Genomic DNA, 23,208 nt, shown 5'->3' on the forward strand with positions numbered 1-23,208 from the left:
GTAGAATCTGATTCTGGTGTTATTTTAATGATTTGAGGTCAAGATTACCCCTCAAGGTCAAGTTTACTCATCAAAGTTAGTACATAAAGGTAATATTGGGGTAAAATCCGGTATTTCTGGTGCGCCATGCCAGATGCTACCCCCAAAAAGTTATTTTTTTCCATTATAAGTTGTAGTTGTATATATATCAATGTTTCACAACTCAAAACAGTAGATTGTTTATTATAAACAACAAACTAATACAAGTCCAACTTCAACAACAGTAAACAACAGTAGGGGACAATGTAATCAAAATAGTTACTCCGTAAAACTTGCTAAAATCAAAAAGTTAGATCACAATGTTGTCTTTCACATTCTTTGTGTCTCCATCCCTTGCAAGGTGTGGAGTTACTGGCTGTCATCTTCATTATTAAGGCACCCACCTTCGCATTTGCAGAGGATTGTGCATCGGACACCGATACAGTGGCATTTGCACTTTCCCATGCATCCCTTGAGGCAGCCACAGCGCACAAGATGGTCACATGCTGCTGATGCATCACTAAGAGTGGTCCACAGTGGTTGCCATGTGCCAGTGCCATCTTTGTGCCAGCCCCACTCACTGAAGTCAGGAATTTCCTGCTGGACCGAGGTTGCCTGATTCCAGTAGAAACTTGCCTGCAGTAGCGCTCGCTTGACATGCTGGAACAGTGCAGCTTGGGTAGGTGGGAGGTTTTCCAGGGATCTACTTCCAGTGGTGAAGAGGCAATGTCTGGCCTCATTGACACCAGCTGCACCACACCCCTTGCTGTACATGAGCACGACAAATCGTTCAATGTTCTGCATATGCACAGACTCAAGACTGAAGAGGTCAGGGGTGTTTGTGAGAGCAACTAGTGTGTTGGTGAGGTCTGGTATGCTTCTCCAGGCTGCCCAAGCTGTCTTCTTGCCACATCCAAGAAACTGGGAAGTTGTGTCACACCCTGTTAAGCTGTGGAAGAGGGGTAGTGCCAATGACTTTGATGGACCGAGATCAGAGTAGATGGTATGGACTGGTATGTCACGATATTTTCGACCAGTACCGAAACCCACCCAGAGCTCCGTTAGGCCAAGGGTCTCGAAAAACCGGATTGCCAAAATGACAACATCGCTGTCTACGGTGCGAACAAAGGCTGTTGTATGACCCTGCTCTGCTGCATGTGCCAGATGCAGGAGGATCCTGGTGTCTGCCTCAGAATGGTTGCACTTCTGTAGTTTTGTGACATCACAAGGCATGTTGGAGAGCACAGTCTCAAAGTGGGTAGTCAGAAGGAGCTTTCCACGCATGTCATTCTTTGAGATCTGTGTGCTGATGAATGAGAAGAGCTCCTTTTTGTTGTCCTCGTTTTTTAGGAAGCCACTCCATTCATGCTTAGGGATTGGAGTGCTACCATCACCGACTTTTGTCCGTGAACCATTCCCACGCCGTTTCTGTGTAAGATATTTTAGGTTATTTTCCTCTGGGTAGTTGTCCCATACAGCATCAATGCGGTGGGTACTAGTTGTCATTTGGGCCTCCAGAAATGGTGTAATGTTGAGCAAGACATACTCGCTGAATGTCTTTGCTGTTGTGGGGCGCACCATGTGGATGACTGCTGCCATATCCAACACCACAACGGTAGATTGTTTGGCAGAAGCTGCACGACCTGTGCTAGCATTGAGGCATTGAAGAATGTCAGACTTTGTCCCAGATCGCAGAGACCCTCTGTCCGCCAGGCTCGGTGGCTCTCTCGGATTTTCGAATTGAAAGAAGTCTGTCATGTCAGCATTGGGACGTGACTGGAGTGAAAGGAACAGTTGTGTGATTAAAACCATGTTCTGCTTCTGTATGCCACCGTCCTTTGTACCTTTTTTCTTGGGGCCAGTTCGGTTGGCGAATGTTAGCATGTTTTTCCGCTTGACGGTATCAGATACTGGTACTGAAGCCATTTCCAATCTTTCCTTGACATATGCTGCATGAAGGGTCTGGCCGGCTTCATGGATTTGAGATAAAGAAGCAACAACTGCCGGCTCCATGACATTCTGTGTATCGAGTGCAATAAGCTCCTGGCTTGTAGCAAGGAAGGGGTTGCCTAGCTGCTGTACCACATCGATGAACGAGAGTACATCCTTGCGAAACTTTACTTGCAAGTTATGTCCTTCCTCATGATGAGCAGTGGATGACGTTGGTGGGTCATTGATGGCCTCAAACTCCTCAACTATCCGTGTGCAATCAGGTCCAGCCAGCATAAACAATGTAAGGGCTTCAGGATTCTCATAGAGTCCAACGGCTCCGCCATGCGCCTGGAGGCTTTTGTTGGACTGCTCATGTGCTTGGTCCTTGGCCATGAGGCTGAACTTTCTAGCTGATTTCTGCACAACAAAGTTGCCTTTCATGAATTCAGCATGTACTTGAGGGTGTTTATCAGCTATCTGAACCATGTCACGGACATGGACTGGCATCCAACGTGCGTAGTTTGTGTGGTCCAGGGCGTGAAACCAGCCGCAAAGTTCGTCACATGCTTGCACATATAGTGGAAAGTCCCCTTCCCGCAGGGACCGCACAAAGCGACACATCAGAAGCTCCAGCTTCATTATGGTTGACCAGAACTTGAACTGGGGAACAGTTTGTGAACGTTGATCCCACATATCAAATGACTCAGGTGGGCCCATTATACTCTCACAATACTCTGCGTAGGCGGTCTGTTTGAGCTCATAAAGTGACATGAGAGAAACTTGATGGGCATACCTTGTGCGTTTGATGTGATGCTCATTGAGCGCAGATTGTGCGCGACCGGATGTCAGGACCTCAGCCTTAGCGAGGATGGTGGCCCACCCGGAGTCGAGCAGCAGCTTCCCAATCATTAGGTGCATCTTGTCTTCAATATGCAGCGCACCCATCATGGCAACCAACTTGTCTTCTCCCAAAGTGTTGGGGTATTGCCATTGGAGCAGTTTGATGATAGCAAATAGTGGCTGATCTGCACCGAGTACGCTAGTCTGGCCTGGGTTGAGGAACTCTGTGCCTTGCATCGTCAGCTCCATCGCGTGCTTCATTGAAGATGCGGATGCGGCCTTGTCTGGGAATAGGGGGTAGATGCCGATCTCAGCTGGGGGCTTCACTGATTGCTCGCTGGCTAGCATAGAGTTGTATCCCGACCAAGTGATGATGTCACCCTCTGCTAACGTGCCTTGCTTCAGCACACTGTTAACGTGTGCCATCCATACCTCATCCTTGACCGTGGCACCTTGTACATCAAGCGGTGGTCTGACTTTGCTGTTGCCATATTTTGGTGCAAAGACATCTGTTTGAGTAAGTTGGACTGGGGGCTGGATCACGTAAGAGTCTGGTAGCTTTGGAGTCGACGTGTCAGAGGGGTCAAGCTTAATTGGATCCCGCTTCACACCTAGGTTCTCATGCGAGAGATGGTTGGTCACGCTAAGGGCATATCCGTGGAACTCATCAAGTGAGAAGTTGCCCTGAGCCTTGCTGTCTAAATTATCCACATCATGGGTGGTGAAGACATTGAGACGGCTGTTGGTTGGTAGTACCACTCCATCTAAGACATGGCGAGCACACACCGCTTGAGCAATACCTCGCTTAACTTGCATGACCCGTTTGTATGATACTGACATGCCTTGAGCATGTTCAATATCAATCTGTTTTTTGTTCCGTCCATGTCCATGCAGCCTGAGGCCACGATACAGGGGGAAGGGGGTTTCTCGCTCCTTGTTGTGGCATATTGTATCCGTCTTCACAGCGTGGTGTGTACCCTTACTAGTATTGTAGATAAGCAGTTGTGAGATGTTGCATGCAATTCTCTCCCTTGCATTCAGATTGCTGTCTTCACTAATCTTCTCAAGAGCTGATGGGCCCTGGAGCACTACATTGAAGAAACTCCTCATCTCTTCACTAACTGGAGCTGTGAGGCAGTTAGCAGGAAAGGAGCCATCAAAAGGCAGTTGACTCTGTATAAAGTTGTGCATCATCATGGCAGCCCGCATGAAAATAAGAGCATCTTCTTGACCAATTTGTGCGCTATATGTCTTGGCAAGCTCATCAGCAACCTTAAACTTGTGAGATAGATAAATATCCTTCCGGCCTTTATTTTCCTTGGAAACCTCAACCCATTCAGGTAGAAACTTGAGAAGGTGATCCTTGAATCGGGTTGAGTGTGGCACTTTTTCATCTTGGCATTGATGACCTTGATCACTCGTAAACTTTCGATACATATTGCGTAGCTCTGAGAGCTTGAATAAAGTGTTCTCTGAATGTTCGATCAGGGCTATTATCTGAGCGCAGATGATCGTATTGAAGGGCGAAGGTGCAGGCCGCACCGAATCACGTTTCTCAGTAGCGATAGCGGTGTTTCTTAAACTTACATAACAGTTATGGTGAGTATGGAAATCAGCCGCATGTGCATCAGAAGCTGGGGCAACTAGTCTGCCAAGTAAAGCAAAGTTTTTGTTGGTCTTCGCCCAACTCTTTAGATTGTTATCTACATCATCAGATGTTGCCCTGTGGAGGTTAGCTGGATCCACGCCCTCACAGATGATACAATATTTGACATTGCCTTGTTGCTGAAAATTCCCAGATGATCTGAGTTTTTTGGGACTAGGGCCAGTCTCTGCACTGGGGGCAGCTTCTTTGTCTTGCTTCTCTCTCGCCCGTTTAACCCGAGAACTACTACAATAAAGCCTGCACGTTTTGTGATACACAGCCTTATGCAATGTAAGAGTTGCTGCAATGCCTGAACCATCATTCAACTGACTAATCGTGACGTTACAAGGAAGATCATTGGCATTGATATCATTGAAGTCTTTTAGATCCCTCTCAAGTGATACAAGTCCCTCTGTCTTTGGAGTTGTCAAGCTTTCTCCAGGTTTGACCATTTGACAAAGACAACAGAGTTCCCAGTTCATAATTTTGATAGAAGACATGCTTGACTTGACACTCTTGTTCTAGTCCATTATGATGATGTAGGCTCGTCGACACAAAGAACTTTCACTTGCCATCCCGTCTTATAGGTGACATAGCAGGCACCTAAAAACAAGGACATAGGTTTGGTATCAACGTTGGTTGGGACCAGAGAGCAGAGTGCACATGCAAAAATGATAGCAATATTAGTATCCCCAGGACTTCATTTAATTCACTTCATATCATTGTTCTAATTTATTGATGACTTTATTTGGGCAAAATAATGAATTAATAATGAAATTTCTCTAAATGACATTAGTTATCTTATTAGCTGGCAAGTGTACAGGCAGATTAACCTTAGCTCAGCAAGATATCATTCACCAACAATCACTGAGCTAGCTAGCTTCTAATCTCTGAGCAATTGTTAGCTAATGTTAGTCAGAGCTAATATAGCTAATGTTAGCTTGCTTGAAAACATCAACTACATGTTCTTTGACAGTATTCACACCATGAAACTATAACAGCACACTAATTTCCTTATGTTGTCTATCAGAAAATGCATGCACTTTTGCTAACATTACAACTTACCTGTCTTTTGTATGTGGACCATGAATCACCAGTACAGCCTCATTAGGTTACCTTCACCTGGTTTAACTGGCAGGCTGATTCAGCAAACACAGCACATGTTGTTACTGTTTGACTCCTGCCTTGTCTCTCAAACAAGTTTGAAAATAGGTTAAATGGCAAAACATTATTTCCAATAAATAATGATACCATTTTATTTTTTATGACACAAAATGACCTTTATGTTAACTTAGAGGGGTAAACTTGACCTCATATCATTGAGATGAAACCAGAATCAGATTGTTTTGAATTGTGAAATAAAACATTGATACATACAAGTATAGCTTATAATGAGAAAAAAAAATGGGGGTAGAATCTGGCATGTTGCACCAGAAATACTGAATTGTACCCCGATATTACCTTTATATACTAACTTTGATGAGTAAACTTGACCTTGAGGGGTAATCTTGACCTCAAATCATTTAAATAACACCAGAATCAGATTTTACGGCCCAGAAAACCCCTAAAAAGTGGTATCATTTATGATTCTAGGCCTTTTTGTTTTTTTCGGGTGGCAGCCATATTGGATTGCGCAATATGGCAGTACCATGGGGCGCCAATCTTGGCACCCATCTTAAAATGATTAAGTACGGTATGGACAACATCTGTGCCAAATTTGGCGAATTTGCGAGAATCTGAACCAAACGGTCCTTTTTTCCCCCCTAGGCCCCCAACTAAGGGGAAGTAGAGAGTTTTCAGGATATGAAAGCTAAATACGATTTTGGGAAACATGACTTCTTTAGATATCTACAACTAAGGGATTATTATAGAAGACACATCAGGGGAACACCCACCAAGGACGTGAATGAATTGATTCAGACTATAATACATTTGTATTGGGGAAAAAAAGAATAGGACTATATCTGTACTATATCAAGCACTAACAATTAACAAATAGTCAACCACATATATAAAAGAAAAATGGGAATCAGAATTCAACACGAACATTGAAAATAATGAATGGCAAAACATGTGGAGAATACACCAATCATCCACCAGTTTGCGGATATGGAGGGAGTTCTCTTGGAAAAATCGGATCCGTTATTTTATAACACCCAAGGTTAAAAACAGATACTCAAATGTAAAGCTACCATACTGGAGGGAATGTGGAACAACAGAAGCAGATCATTCACATATATTTTGGAAATGACACAAAATAACAACGTTTTGGGGAATGGTTCATAAAGTAATACAAAAGATAATCGGATATGATTTCCCCAAGAGTTTTGTGATTCTTTATTTGGGTAATTTTACGGGAAATGATATACAACCAAGAGATAGATGCTTAGTTAAAGTGTTGTTGATAGCCGGCAAGAAAACCATCACAAGGAAATGGGGGCAAGTGGATATCCCTACCCAAGGACAATGGATGGAGATAGAGGAAATCTACATAATGGTAACAAAATGACACATCGGTTGAGACTAAGTCTACCAAAAATGGAAGACCAGTGAAAAGGATGGACATTATATAGAGAAGAAGACAAACACATTGGAAAAGATAATCCAGGAAACCATTGAGATTTAAACTCTCGACAAGGGCTCTTTTGGACAGTCGTTTTGTATTTTTCATTGTTATTTCATTTCTGAGTTGTCCGTTGCGCCTCAACATGTGGATGCAAATTGATATCGTATTTTTGAATGTCAAAGTTAAATGACAGTATGTATGTTTGAAATTCAGTGCAATTATTTTCAATAAAAACAAAGTATAAAAAAAACAACACAGGATGTCCAGGAACTTCAGAATTGATCTTTGATTGTTTTATTATTTATAGTTTATACTTATTATATTCATCTTTGAACTCAGTCATCTATTCTTACTGATCAAATGTAATCATTTTGACATTTAATTTACTATCTCCGACGTGGGCAGTAAAAGAATAACCTTCTAAAAAAAATAGTAATAGACTTTAATCCTTATTTAAGATATAGTAAAGGTTTAAATTAAATCAAAGATGTTGTCCAATTGTGCTTCAAACGTTCACATATGTTATGAGGATATGCAAATGAATTGCATTTGAAATATATTAGTAGGCCTATATATAATCTGAAAGTACTTATGTGGTTTTGTCCTGTATCAATATGTAAACAATTTCAGTCCTCATATGAATATACTGTATATTTATATGATCAAATTGAAGAATATATGTTGTCTACCAAAAGGTCTACATAATTAATGTGTAAATTGCAATATCACTAACCGAGGTACACCACACTATAATTGCAAAAGAACAAACTAACAAAATCAGCTGTGAACATCGTTTTTATTTCATGCCAGGAAAGGCACATTCATACACTGAAACAGTTTTGAAAGGGTATATATACTGTTATATGCATCTACATTCAGGCAGTGCATATATTATGATTCCCATGAATAAATGCAACAACAACATTAACACATCTTTGTTAACCACAAAAAGATATAGCACATTTGAGCACTGACAATTTGTATATGCATACTTTCAGCATAAAAGGAAATACATGTGCACCCTGTCGTCCATACAGTTTTACTGACCTTTAACACCAAAAGGAGACATACAGTACATTGTATCAGCAGCACTTGTTGGTTTTTGGAAAGTTCATAGAGAATAAATTATGTTTATTTGAGATGTCAGTGCTAAGTCTGTTTATGTCCTCTCTAATTCTATATATTTTGTTCCTGTTGCATAAGACCAGTCATGTTGCATCAGCACTCTGTCAAAATGCATATTCAACAGACCAGCATGGTCTGTATAATTGTCCCTCTTTCTAAGGGAGTTTCACCTTTGGCTGACTCACATTTGATTTCAAGCTTTGGACACTCCACAGGTTTACACATTTTCTTTTACTTGCACCTTACTGTGAGACAAAGTAGCCCCCATGAATGAGCATAATGTGATCTTTTTCTTTCCGTTTGACACATTTCAATAAATATGATGGACTCCAGAGTTTTAGAGCAACACACTCAGCAGCTTAAAGCGGTCAATACAACCACAATTTGTTATGGCAGTTATTTCAAAAAAGGCAAAAAAATACTTACACATTGAAAGAACACTCAATTGATTAGAGAGAAGTGCACAGGGAACTTTTCAATATAAGAATATATTGCAACTGTTTGACACAATCTTGATACTTTTTCATATTCTGAACTCATGCAGGGCCTCTGTACTTTTTTATTATCCTTAGGATATGATATACTATTGCAGCCATAGCTGCTTGAATAAAGGAGAACTTTAGGGCATCCATTTTTGTTTATTTGTTTTGTAACCAGCTCAGATAAATCTCTCATTGCATATTACTTGATTTCCATGCAACTATGAATTCATGAGTTGGTTACATTGTGCTTAACATAGACGCACATAGCTTTTTGAATTAGATAAGAGTTCAATATATGGAAAATATATTGCTGTAATTTGAAAATAGATGAAGCATTTTTATAGACAATAACCGTGATTGTGAGTCTTAATGTTTGAGACTGTGAACACTGCACATGGTGTGGATGGGGTTATTAGGTGGCAGAAATGCAGGTGGACGATGGATTTTGTGTTCCTCCTTCTGGCAATATGTAACTTATGTATGAATGACAGTATATATTCAATGTTTTTATTATTCTGTAATAAACTATTATTGTTTTTGTTATAAGCTGTCCTTCACTGTCATACTGGCACATCAGATCTGTAATTCCTGAACTCACCACAGTTTCCCAATGAAAGCAGATATAAGTTTGATCCAATGATTAGTTAATAACCATTTTGTAAAAGGTACATCAGAAGTTCTGCAGTATTATACAGAATATTTAAGAAGATGAAAATCACCACATCAACATTTCATGAATCTTATGCCTCTTGCATGTGGTAGGAGTCCGTTTTTCACCAGATATATTTCATACTCAAATCACGAATGGACACAGTCCTCCAGGTATTGGGTCGTTTTGCAAACATGACGCAATGAAGCACAAATTGCAATTAAAGCGAAGCAAAAACTGACTGTGTTTCCATCCATTCCCCTTATCGTTATGTTTGTTCCATCGTTCCCCGGTCGGCAACATGCCAAAGTCCTGCTTAATCTTGGAGCACCAGTGGCCGTCCACATCCTGAAGATGAAGCCCTGTTTATATCAGCTCTCAGCCTGGGAGCAGCCTTAAGAACACATGCCGTAAAAGGCCTTCTGCTTGGTTCCGTAACAAAACTAGTCTCCCGGTTGGTTATTTGTCCACAGGCTTATTGATTTTCAATGTGTGGAGAGAGTCAGTGAGAGCCGTGTCTGTTTTGCTGCTGGCTTTCCTGGACATGTCAGGCTCCCATAGAAAGAACTCGTGGAGGAGGGTGTTGACGGTGTCAGGGCACTCCATCATGACCATGTGACTTCCCTCCTCTATGACTTTCAGGAATGCAAACAGAAGGATCTGGAAAGGCAGCCGAGATGATTACAGAACATTACAAACAGTATAACACTACAGTGCACATACAATTTACATTACATATCACAAGATAAAATAGCAAATATTCATATATGAAAACGTGTTTTACCTCTGCCATGCGCTGGTCCTCATCCATTGGCACAAACTTGTCACACATGCCATGAACCAGAAGGATGGGCACAGTGAGCTCAGCATGGTAGACCTCATCCCCTTCAGGCCAGTACTGACCACTCATCATGGCCCGCAGCACAAACGGAGACACATTGAAGGCATTGCCCTGCTTCAACAGCTGCTTTTCTTTGGCACCTTGGCGTGCAAACCCAGCTCTGAAGGTTAGAAAAAAGACAGGGAAGTTATATTTCAGGTTTTCCAATGTAATTGTTCAAGTGTTTTGGCATCAACAAGCCATGTTGTTCTGTCATCGGCAAGAGAATATCCTGTATCTGTCACTGTCTGTACTAGAGTAAATGTTGGCATGCAAATGCGTATCTTACTTGAGGAAGCTCCAGGCCAGACAGGGTGTCAGACAGTGCAGGACACAAGATGGCAGCTGGAAGATGGAGCAAAGGCTGGGCTCCAGAGCTGTGGGGCCGCCTCCATTGATCATCACCACCTTATGGACCAGATCAGGGTATTCGTGGGCCAGGAAGGTGCAAAATGACACTCTGGAAGAGATAAGTGTATAATCACTACTACATAAGTAAATGGTTCAATAAGGTTTATAATAAAGCATTTTACACATCCTCACCCATATGAGTGGCCAATGAGAATGTTGCGTTTACGAGCATATCTCTTAAAGATGGCACGAAGGTCCTCTGCAAGGGCGTAAAAAGTATAAGCCGCTGCAATATGCGGGGCAGTGCTGGCTCCATGCCCCGCCAGGTCAGGAGCAATGACCTCGTAGCCAAGCCGAGAGAAGAAGTCCAGTTGGCTGCCCCAAATGTCCAGAGAACCTCCCACGCCGTGCACGAAGAACAACGCTACGTCTGAGTGTGTTCCTTTGCAGCTGGAGATGACTCTCTTTGAGTCGATTTGCACAGTGCGCTTGGGCTTGCGGCGCCGGCGGCGAGGCGGTGGAGCAGGTTTATGTTCCCCAAGAGGTGAGGGAACCGGAGGAGGAGCAGAGTTGGGGTCTGGAGAAGAGGGCATTTCTTTGTAGTCTGCCAACTCCACCTCTACGGTGCTGCAAGGCTCCAGATCACCATCCTGACACTGCAGGATCTCAGAGTGCAGAACATCGCCGAGATTCTCAATCACCAGCTGCCCGTTGCGGTAGACTGTGATCTTCCTCTTGCAGTGGACACTGCTGCCGGTATTGCTTTCGTTATCTTCCTCAAGAGAGCCTTCAACATCATCATCAGTTCCGTCTGTATTTCCTTTGCCTGCAACTTGATCCTCTGTTACCACGGGACGCTCTGGGATGATGTGCCTCACTCGCAGAACTCTCCCAGGTTTCACCTCCACAAACTCAAACCCATCAGAGGGTTCAGACGACTCCAGAGGCAAGACCAGACTGGCAGCCTTCCCAGTCAGACAGCAGAGAATCCCTTCAGTGATAGTGGTCAGCATAGTGCTTTCCTGCAGAAACAACGCACATAACAAAGCAGCTCAGCACTCAGATGCATAACAAAAACATGTGAATATGTAGATAATGTAGTACAACATGAAAGACAATATTTGTGAAATGTTTTACCCTTCTCCAGTTTAAAAAACAAAAGTAATAGATTCAAACATAAACATGGTTTCAGGTTTATTTCCTGTTGCAGTATTTCTAAATGTCAACAGCTCAACGCAAATAAATTGGGTCCGAGCTTGATGTGAATCAAATTGGACCCAAGCTGTTGCCTAGCAACGCAGTTTCCATAGAACAGTCTTCTAACTGCTTTTATCAAACCACACACAGTGAAGAGAGAAGGCACCAGTTTCAACAGGCTCCAAACTGCTTTGCAAATTGAAAATGCCATAGTTTGTGTATAAGTGTAGCTAAAGCAACGTTTTTAAGTTCGACTCACCATGGTGGCAAAGCAGCTTAACATTTAGGATCTCCAAGTTCATAAACAGGGAAGAAAAAAAATCATGCTTGTGCTGGGCTGTAACCTACTACAGTTTCAATGTCAGTGACAACCGGCAATTGACATGCTGACCTAGACGTTTGCTATAAATAACCCTTCCTTTTTGCATGGTCCAGGGTATAAATAGAAAATGACAGTCATATGGCATGTCTGTGTACATGAATGGTATGTCTCATAACAGTATGATTTCTGTATTCCAAGCTATACTGATACAAATAGAGATAGGGAACACTTAAGAAAAGGGAAGAACATTATTGCGCATAGGTCCAGTCGCCGTTATTTTGGCAGTTGTGTAAATTAAGCATCATTAGTCCTAACTTTTTATGCACACGCAGGCTGGTTATCTCTAGGACACAGAATGACAAGGCTTTATTGTTTCCTGTTTACAGACACAGAGTGCATTGTTACTGCTTATACGTAGGGAGGATTTCCCTGCATATAATATACTATTACATGACATGTAATTTAGATTATGGATTCAATCATGCTGCCTAAGTAATATTGGCTTATCAATACGTAAGCATATCTTGAGATAAAAATTAAACAAACGGATGACTATAAATTCTCTTTCACATATAGTCAGAACTGTTCCACATTGAAATTAAATGTGTTGTTTTTTTGGTAAAGACTTTCTCCTGATTAAAGTCATATAAACTGTAAACATTGACACAATTGTATCTCATACTGCTTATCCAGTTTAGATGCAGATTGTCATTCTGCATATCCTGTATTTAAAGAATATCCCTGTAATAGTTCACCATACGTCGTACATTTGTTAACGTTTATTGGTTAAAGCTTTACCAACCTCTAGATTACGGTAAATGAATTAAACAGACTTTTAATACATGGTGCTTCAGAGTGCTGGCTCTACAGTGAAATAAAAAAAACACGCACAGGAGGGTAGACATGTGTGTGTGTCAGTGCGTGGTGTTGTTGTTGGTGGCAGAATGGTCTGAAGGTCAGTGGATAAAGTGCTATCCAGTTACACCCTGGAGCCAAGTGAATGTCGACTGAGACAGAGGCCCGTCTTTCCACAAAAATCCAAATCAACACTGCAGTGTGTTCTGCTTGTCCTACATACATACAGCCATCTATCTCTATAGATTTACACGCGATGGACCTTACATTTTTAAGCCATTCTGTAATTTTATCATGAACAAATCAGTTGTGCAGCAGCTACAAGTGGTAATGAGGGAAAGGTGTATTTATTGACAACATAGCAGGATATTACATAACCATGTTTAGCACTTTGAATGACCCTGATGCAATGCCACAATACCTCATTACCACAAAATTAACTACACGATTAACTACACGATTAACTACCCTGTTATTTAAATCAGGGATTGTCCTCTTCACCTACTAATGTATGAACATGCGGTCAACCTGGATTTCAATCTGTGTGAGAGAAATTATTTTAGATCCACAAACCTTAAAGTCAAACAGGCTGAAGGTTACTCATGCATGTATAACATTTTTGCCTGCAGTGCAGAATATTAAGGTTGACATGTCTGCTCAATCTTAGAGTAACACAGTGTGCTGCTCAATATTTTCACTGGAAATGCTAATATCAGAAAAATAATAAGGCATTGTCACCTATTTTCAGTTAATAATGCCAAATGCAAGATAATATTCTACAAGCATTTGACTCCCCAAATATGTAGCCATAAACAGCAGTATTGTTAGTGGTCTATGTATGTCTGAATAGAAGGAAAATGCCCAGTGAAGGGCATTTTGAGTGTTATGTATAGGCCCAATTAAAATAATCACATCACAAATTAAAACAAATATTATAAATCCGTGGCAGTCTGGTGTGGAGTGCCATAATTGCATATGATATAGATCTGTTATTTTTGCTCAGTCAAGGAACAAATGCATGCAGACATTGTGTGGATGTTTGTGAATGCTGAACTATGCACAATAAACATTCGCTGATTAAATACATAATGCAATAACAAATCAATTCCTTACCTGCCGAATTAGAGATGATTAAGGGTGAATATAAATCTGCACCAAAAGATGAAGGGCCGACGAAGCTGAAGAGGGAAAACGTTGCATTTGGTGTAACAATTTGTCTACACTAAAGATGCTGCAAAACAGTAATCACTTCTTATTGGCTTCATGTACTGCTGTCACTGAACACGGAGGGGATTGAGCATGCATCCATAAGAGTGTGGCAATTGCATGTCAATACGACATCCATAACGATAACAACCAATGTTTTGTTTCCTCTCCCTCAGCATCCACTGCGCATTCAGACCCTACCCAGCCCTGCTGCCCTGTATCCGCAGCAGCAACAGCAGTGTTCGGGCATTTTCGCTCCTGAGTGGCAGGGAGCAGGGCGAATAGAAGACAGCTGATCACAGAGAGGAGGCCAATGGGAAAGGCTTGTTTCCTTGTTGCCAAGGCTGAGAGAGTAGCAAAATGCGTGCGTGTGCGCGCGTGCTTGCAGTCAGGGAGAGCGACAGGAATGATCAAAAATGATTGTCCAGCTATCGTAATGGGCCAACACATGGTCATGATCAGGCCTGCATGTGTGATGCTACAATTTCAAATTCTTCACCAGGGTTTAAATAATCTCCACCGCATTTTCCTAAACCTACACCTGAAATATGCTTTGCCAGGTGCTGCGTCACTGAAGGGAGAAATGACCTTTAATTGTAACCAATAACATTATTATTAGCTGTGTTGCTGTTACCCTTGGACTCACATCAACACATCGGTGCTACAATGCCCGGACAGTGCGGTGCCTGTCACGGAATGGCCAGCAGTGACGTATATGGGGAGAGCCTGAGACCACAACTGCTTTCTGTCATTGTTTGGCAGCCGATGTAAATAACAAAGTGCTTTATGTTTATAGATATCACACATTGATGTTTTAATAAAATGGTTTAGAAATCAATGAGGTCAATAAACATGCCATGATGACCAATAGGGAATTGTGTTTTACATATCAGCTCACAAACAACATTGTAAGGAAGGGAATTTTCCTTATTGACGCCAAATGGCACTCAAATTACAACTCTTGTAATAATGCACACAATAAAACAATAACTTAAAGTATTTTCTGTGGTTTTGACAACATCATACTATGTATTTACATGTATGTATACATGTAGACAACCTCATCATTGTTATAGAATACATTGTAATATGTGTTTGAATGACAGGAGTGCTTGAATGACCCATAATTTGGTGGAAATTGGTGACATATTGTTTTATAATTCAAATTCTACATTTTTCCTAAATTTCTTTAATTTGTGGTTTTATATTAGCTGCCAGACTGTCAAAGCTTTAATTTGGCACTGGACTACTGTCACACTAAAGTGTACATGCTTGATATGTAATTAGTTCGAAATAACGTTGAAAATGTAGCCTAATTTTGGATGAACAAAAGTTAAAAGTAGATTAATAATGTAATTTTTACATTACTTGAGTGAGCAGGTTAAGTAAAGTGTTGGGCAGCTGTGCACTGATTTGTGAAGACTGCACTTACAAATTATGTGAAGAGAGGGTTATTTTAGTCCTCTCCACAGGGTTGTGCAGTAGTGTACTGTGACTGTGAACCATGGTTGTGAATCGTACATTGATGTGCATCTTACCCCGAGGTAAAACTTCTCAGGTATCGAGTCATCTCAGTCTGTATACAAATGCCATTGCTTACATTGTTTCGTGTCCCTCATTTGGCAGATGCTAAGCTCAAACCATACCTGTCAGACTTTTTCTGGCACTGAAACACCGTGGCGTTGGCCGGTAACGTTGGTAAACTTATTATGAGTTTGACCTGACAAACTCTACTCGGGGCAATATCTTCAGCAACAAGCCTTCTCATTTGCTGAAACGTCTTAACCAATCGTGTTGCTTTATATACGCAGGCAGACCTGTGACATTCACTGTTCTCATGTCTGTGTCAACTGTATAGCTATCTAAAAATGAACATTATACGGTCATCTATTTCCCGACTGGGTCGGATAAACAATTTCACCAGGTAACAAAGTCTACGCATGTCCATGTTAGACAAACGGCAAAAGCAGTGTTTGTTTACAGTGCTAATATTGTCTAGCTAGCTTAGCAGTGTGTTAGCAGCGTGGCTAGTTAAGGATGCAGGTAGCCAGCTAGCTACTGGTTGAAGAATATATTTAGTAAGGTGAAGGCTATTTCAATTATAGTTCAATCATAGCTAATTAATATATCATTAATGACTTTTGATTTACATCTGTATGCAGTGTTTACTCGTATTATTCCAGTAGCAGTAACAGTTACAGTTCTGATGTGTTTTCAATTTGTTGTTTGAATCTATTTCATTATTGTGTAAACAGTTGACACGAATGCTTTGGATCCGTGCATGAGAACAAATATAAAAAGCAGCACTCTAGATTATACAACGAACTTGGTAATAAAGAATCAGAATGAGAATCAGTTTTAATACCAAGTAGGTTTACACATGCACATTTGCTTTGGTATAAGTGGTGCATGCAGAGGCCCAGGAAGAAGAATACAAAATGATTTGTTTATAACATTTGTGAACATTTGTCCACAGCATCCCTGCAGGAAACCTTGCAATACCTGGCAACTCTCGCCTTAGACTATTCAGCAGCTGGATGTTGCCCACAGCAGCTGCAAGACCTACTATTGCCAGATGTGGGCTGCTTTCTTCACAAGCTGAGGGCTCAGGAATGTTCCAACAGCTTCCATGGCAATACCAGCAGATTCGGACAAAGAAGAGAGGTACAGAGTATCAGCCCAAGAACATTAAACGCAAGAGGACCCACGGCTGGATCAAGAGGATCAGCACACAAAGCGGCATCGAGGTGATTCTGAGGCGCATGTTGAAGGGGCGGCAGTCACTCACACACTGAAGGACCTTGTCGGAAAACCTGCCAGTCTTTGAGAAACAGACATTGGCTCAGAAAAGTTGCCATTGCTCAGGGTGCTCAGCAAAGACCCTGTGTAACGGTGATACTGGGTGTGCTTTGTGTTTTGCTTTTTTGCACTCCATTAATCATGGGTGGGGAGTAAAAGCTGGCCTTTGACAAATAATTTGCATTTGGTAAAAAGAAGACTGGTAGTTTCACCCAGTCTTTTTTTATCTATAAGGTTGTGTTTGTTACCATTAAATGTTATCAGATGTTTGTTTTTTTGCTTGTGTGAAGTTATTGGAAGACAAAATGATCACTGTCATCTTTTTTCCACTAATGAAAACCAAATTCTTGTTCAATATGAAATAAAAACCACCCCTAAAGAATTTAAATGAATTTGTATTTGTTATTGAAAAATAAATACTTCACAAAGATTGTTTTTTTTAAACTTCCACGTTTGCTACCATCAATTGTTTGTATACACATTACAGGTTAATTAACTATAAAAATCAAGCTAAGTGCTTTTAATTTTAGAACGAGTGTCCTTTTGGCTCATCAGGTAGTGTGACCCAGAATACCATTAGTGGTGTTTCATTTTCGAGGCAAAATAGTTGAAAGTCAGACAAGTAAAGAACATGGAGGCATTAATTAATAATGCAATATGCCAGAAATATTTTGGGAAAGTTGCTATCAATAATTTTAGCACATTCATTTTACAACTAATGGCATGCATAGATTTAAAGTACTAATATTAGTTTACTAATTACTGCATTGTATATGAACACTCATAACTAAAATAAGCAGATATTGATATAAGGTGTAATTTGATGACGAAACTGATTAGTAATGCACCATGATGACTAGTCTAGATAGTGAAGTTTAATATCAATAATTTAGAGTTTAACAGTGGGGTTGCTGTGCTGTTGTTAAGCCTTATACACAGGGGTGCACATAACTTTCTCAGTGAGGTACTCAGATGAGTATCTGGAGTCAGTGTTTGGTACTCCAACTTCTGGCTCCACTCAAAGTTATTTGATGAAGCCCTCTGTATCGCGAACGTCAACGGTACCAGTTATGTGCAACCCTAGCTTATACATCAATTCAGTATTTTGACCTACCTACGGTCACCTATCATACCTGATTGATTGATTGATTGAAAAGTTTATTAACAGCTTGTATATTGGGTACAGTACAGTACAGCTCAAAACATACAATTGTTAAGGGGATGCAGACCAGAGAAACACTTTCGTCTTGTTTACATCAGGGTCCCCCATTTCCAATTCATCATATCATTTAAGACATATAAGACATATTTGACATACAGATGGCTTATTTACAATTTACATACAGGTGTTTTTTTACATACAGATGGCTTATTTACAATTTTCATTTTAGATTTCGTTCTAATACATCCTAACCGGACATTTAAGACATACCAAGACTACAGATATCCAGTTAGTAACAGAGTCTAAAATGCGAGTATATACATAGATGTGGGGGGAAGCTGTCCATTGTACGACAGGTTGAGATTTGTACCATTACCGGAGCCAGTTTTGCAATGCTCTCCCCCGAAGGTGCTCTTTAAGAGAGGTTTTGAAGGTAAGTATAGTTTTACTTTCCTTTACAGTAGTGGGAAGAGCGTTCCACCTTGATGTGGCATAATTGCGAAACGTGTATTCCCCCTTTTTTGTGCCAAATCTGGGTTTTACATGATTTGTGGAGCTCCCTCTGGTGTTATGATCATGGTATTCCTTGACCTTTGGGAAGAATTTTGACATGTACATGGGTACCATAGAGGTGTAGTGTATCTTGTAGACCAGGCCCATTGCAAGTAGCTGTACTCTGTCGTCTACTCTAAGCCATCCTAGGTTGTCAAAGTGGGCAGAGGTGAGGTGGGTTCTAGATGAAAGGTCAAGCAGTAGTCTGACCAGTTTACTTTGTGATGTTTGAAGTTTTATTTTTAGCGCCTTGGAGGTGCTATGGTACCATGACGTGCAAGCATAGTCATAGTACACTTGAATGAGTGCTCCTGCCAGATTTTTCAGGGTGTTTTTGTTTACCAGAGAGGAGATCCGGTATAGGAATCTAGTTCTTTGATTGACTTTTTTTATTACATTGGATGCCATTTTGTCACAGGAGAGGTTTGCCTCAAGAATAGATCCTAGGTATGTAATTTCCTTCTTACTTGTGACAATAATGTCACCCACTGCAACTGAGAAGTCGTCGGATTTGCTGAGATTATGTTTCGAACCGAAGAGAATGGACTCTGTTTTACCCAGGTGTAATGATAATTTATTATCGGCGAGCCAGGTGCAGATTCTGCCGAGCTCGGAGCTGAGGGTTTTTTCAACCTGCAATCTGCTCCTGTCATAGACCAGCAGGGCTGAGTCGTCCGCGAACAGGAACAAGTTGCAGTCACATGCTGATGACATGTCATTTGCATAAATTAGGAACAGTAACGGACCTAATATGCTTCCTTGTGGAACCTCAACCCCTAAACGCAAGCAGCAATAAGCAGAGAGATGCATAAATACATAATGTGGATAAGGGAGGACCATCGGGAGGACATGCTTTAAAAAGTGCTTGTGTTGTTTTCATCTGAGTTTCAGGGCATAGGCCCCTTCGCATTGGGAGATTGGGCTGTTACATAATCACTGTCTAGCCAATCAGCGCGTTGCCTTTTCCGTCTTCACGCCTCAACCAATGCAGTGCGTTGATTTTCAGAAGGTAACCGCCCCGAACAGACGGACAACAAAAATGGAGTTGTGAACAAGTAGCAAGTTAGCACTCAAAGGACGTACAGTTTCAGTTTTTGTTTAATTACATGTACATGAGTGGAAGTTTCCGGATGAATAAGGTGGCATGATGCTATCACAACGTAGTCATACATAGTTTAGGTTTTCCAGCAGTCGTAGGAAGCTGTCCGACGGGTAAACAAACCGGGATCTTGGCCACGACAAAGGCAACAAGGCTTAGTAGCTAGCTAGCTAAAACAGTAGCATCTGATCGTTTTCTCATCAAGCAAGGAGCGTGACTTGGACAGAAATGGAGAAGGTAGATTCACAGCATGTTCTTTGTCTAATTATTGAGGTAAATGTATAACATAATTGGTTGTTATCGATTTAGATAGACTAGTGCGTAACGCTATGAGGTAGTAAACAGACCGTAGTGTAAATGCATTCTATGTCACTGAGTACCATATCACTGCCCATTTATTGAGCCAAATGTCAGAAGTACTTTTACTAACCAGTTGTGGATATGGTAGTTGTCTGGCAAGGGTTATTGTTCATATTTGTCTCCTCTGCTCACAGTCTGATTTCCTGAAAGGGCTACCGGTCTACAACAAAAGCAACTTCAGTAGGTTCCATGCAGACTCAGTATGTAAAGCATCAGTAAGTGATTTCCTTTGTTCTCAAAATGATTAAATCACGTTGTCAGTGTTATTAGGGTGTTTAAAGAAATAGTGTTACATGGTAGTAGTACTTCTTTTTGTTTTAGGTAATTCTAACCTGACATGAATATCATTTTTGTTTTAGAACCGACGACCTTCTGTGTATCTTCCAACCCGGGAGTATCCATCAGAGCAGAGTAAGTGTTTTAAAGAGCAGTCAGAACTACAGCCCACTTTCTATTACATTTGATCAAATATGTCGGTTACATCTGTATAACCAATATTATACTCTAAGAACAAATCACAGCTTTTCTTTTGATTAGCAATGTTCTCATTTTCTGTTTCCATTAGAGGACGAAATCGCCTACAGTAAACACTCTGTACTGGAACAGCTCTATTACTTTTCTCGACCCTTTTAACCTTCAAATGATTTAATCAATGTTTGTTTACTCCTCAGTCATCGTCACAGAGAAGACAAACATCCTATTGCGATATCTTCATCAACAGTGGGACAAAAAGGTAAACAGTTATCAAAGAGAGTAGAAGGAATCTAGGAGAGAGTTGATGCTAATTGTATTGTTTTATGACAGAAGTGATCATGTGTTTTGCTACTTCTGGTTTATTGAATTTGGTTTTCCTCCTTACTTTATCAGAATTCAGGCAAAAAGCGAGAGCAGGAACAAGGAGAGGGGGAGAACATGGCGCCTCCTCGGAAAATAGCCAGAACAGACAGTCGGGAGCTGAATGAGGATTCGTGAATTGCTTCGCTGATGATGCACGCCCAGCAGAGACTGATCTAAACAAAATGCACACGCAGATGCAGAATACATGTTTGCAAACCAAGGCGCTGAAAGTGAAGCACACGAGAATTCATACATTGCAGAACACAGCCGGCATAACAAGAATCCCAAAGTAACATTGTTCCTAATGTTTGCATATGACTTCAAGTTTCCTCTTTAACCAAAATCCCTTTCCCTCCTTTATTTAGACACAGTATGTTCTTTTTTCCAACACACCTCTGCCTCAGATTTCACTCTTTGTAGTTTAAATTGAACATACATCTACCTCCTTCTTTAGCCCCTCTGTTTTTCCTTCACCCAAAGATCACAGTTCTCTTATCAATATGGAGCGCCTCTGCTGCTCTTAAGGGGTTTACAGTTGTAGTTATTTATACCATCTCTGATACATTTGACTTATATTAGTGGTTTGATTGCATGCCATTTTCTTTGGCTCCTACTCCATAAGGACATTTGTGTTCTTAATTACTGTCACTAGAATAACTGAAATTAAAACTGCATCATGTTTGTTGATTAGATTGAATAATAATCAATTCAGGGTTTGTTATGGTCGGTTGCAGAATAAGAACAGTGCTGAAAGAAATGTTCTTGCGTTTTCTCCCATTGGATAATGATTTATTGCCTTAATTGAAAGTGAGTGTGTTTTCACTTCCCCATGGTTTACGTTGTTTCAGGTAAAGAAATGAACCACTGTTGAGTTGAAAGGATAGCGAGTAAAGCCAATCATATCTCACTAGAGCAGGGGTGTCAAACTCAAGGCCAAATCCGGCCTGCGACTTCATTTTATGTGGCCCGCAAGAGCTTGCAAAGAATATAATATGTTTATTATACGGTTACATGCCGTTATACAGAAGCACATTGCCAATAAACATGTCCCACAATGCATCTCATTTTGTGACATGCGCACTGAAGAGACTTGCCATTATCTGCCCTAGACTTCTGCATTCAGACGTAGTTAATTATGAAGTTATTACCCTATCCAACAATAATCCAATGCAGAGGCAATAATGTAATATAATACATCATTTTATATATTTATATCGTCTTAAAGTTACAACCGGCCCTTTGAGTGCAACCATAATGCTAATGTGGCCCGCGATGAAATTGAGTTTGACACCCCTGCACTAGAAGATGCACCTTTGTACAGTGTGACCTGGAGAATTTTCTAGCCATATTCTAAGTTTGATGCTCAGTAGCTTGAGATCACTACTTTGTTAGCAGTGCTTGAAATTGCGAGGGTAGCAAAGTATTTGATGGATTAGCTGATGACTACATGTATGCTTCAACTTATAAATGAGCTGCACTGCTTTAAGGCTTCTTGTAAGGACAGCTGTCGATCCTTGTTGTAAATGTTCCATTCTCATTTGCTAAGTAGGTTTGAGTGATATCAAGGAAAAGTGTGTTGGATCTTAAAGATTTTGACCGCAGGGCTAAATAATCAGCGTTTTGTTTGCTGTCCATGAATCAAGTGAAGCTCATTATAATCGGTCTTTGGTAAACATTGTATTCGTCGTGTATATATATACAGTATATTGTGACCCTTCAACCCTTTTATCAGGTAACAAGACGACTCATTCTGATTTAGTCTTCCCCAGGTTAGCCATACTGTTATTTCATTATACCTAGCTAATTTGTTCTTGTACATTGGAGGAATACAAGCAAACAAACAAAAGCATTTTGCTAAATTTGATTTGCACTATTAAAGAGCTCGCTATTAATATCACTGCTGAAAATTGTTTGACATGTACGATATAGCGTTTGGAACAACTTACAGTTTAGTCCATAAATGTAAATGTTTTCTCTGTTTACATTTTGCTGTTCAAACATCACAGTACCGGTATATATGTGCGTTCTGGCTGCTTATATAGTAGAATACACACTGCTATGGCTTCAAACAGGAGACAGTTTTATTGTCCTGGCTCTTCTTAGGAGAGTGTGCTAATTCTACTTTTGTGAAACGGTTTGTTTTCCATCGCCTGATTAAGTTCGGAATGTGTTTAATGTTAAATGGTTTGCTTTGAGTTAACTGTATAAATGTATTGCTGTCTATCTCAGGTTTCATTTTTTAAAAGATCACAGTATGACATACAGTCCTTAAGCTCTTAGTAAACAGCAACTTTTTGTTTTTTCGGTGTAACAGAGGAAAATCACCTTTCA

At 40.7% G+C, this 23,208-nt stretch overlaps 2 protein-coding genes across 3 annotated transcripts; one reads left to right on the forward strand and one right to left on the reverse strand.

Annotated features, from left to right (window-relative positions):
* Window positions 1-7,780: 7,780 nt before the first annotated feature.
* Window positions 7,781-14,312, reverse strand: abhd8a (abhydrolase domain containing 8a). The gene is made up of 5 exons (XM_079651312.1): window positions 13,976-14,312; window positions 10,681-11,510; window positions 10,427-10,597; window positions 10,042-10,258; window positions 7,781-9,917 (listed from the first exon to the last, which is right to left on the reverse strand). The coding sequence occupies exons 2-5, from the start codon at window positions 11,499-11,501 to the stop codon at window positions 9,717-9,719; spliced, it is 1,410 nt and encodes a 469-aa protein (XP_079507438.1). The 5' UTR covers window positions 11,502-11,510; window positions 13,976-14,312; the 3' UTR covers window positions 7,781-9,716.
* Window positions 14,313-19,330: 5,018 nt separating this feature from the next.
* On the forward strand, window positions 19,331-23,100 carry LOC307018319 (DET1- and DDB1-associated protein 1-like). Of its 2 annotated transcripts, none has more exons than XM_079648516.1 (5): window positions 19,331-19,953; window positions 20,175-20,255; window positions 20,400-20,451; window positions 20,712-20,773; window positions 20,908-23,100. In XM_079648516.1, exons 1-5 carry the CDS (start codon window positions 19,909-19,911, stop codon window positions 21,010-21,012), a joined length of 345 nt encoding a protein of 114 aa, XP_079504642.1. In that variant the 5' UTR covers window positions 19,331-19,908; the 3' UTR covers window positions 21,013-23,100. The 2 variants fall into 2 exon arrangements, with proteins under 2 accessions (XP_079504642.1, XP_079504643.1); XM_079648517.1 differs by having other exon boundaries at window positions 19,384-19,917.
* The last annotated feature ends 108 nt before the right edge of the window (window positions 23,101-23,208 follow it).

This window comes from Notothenia rossii (assembly GCF_949606895.1).
Source record: "Notothenia rossii genome assembly, chromosome: 9".
Lineage (NCBI taxonomy): Eukaryota > Metazoa > Chordata > Actinopteri > Perciformes > Nototheniidae > Notothenia > Notothenia rossii.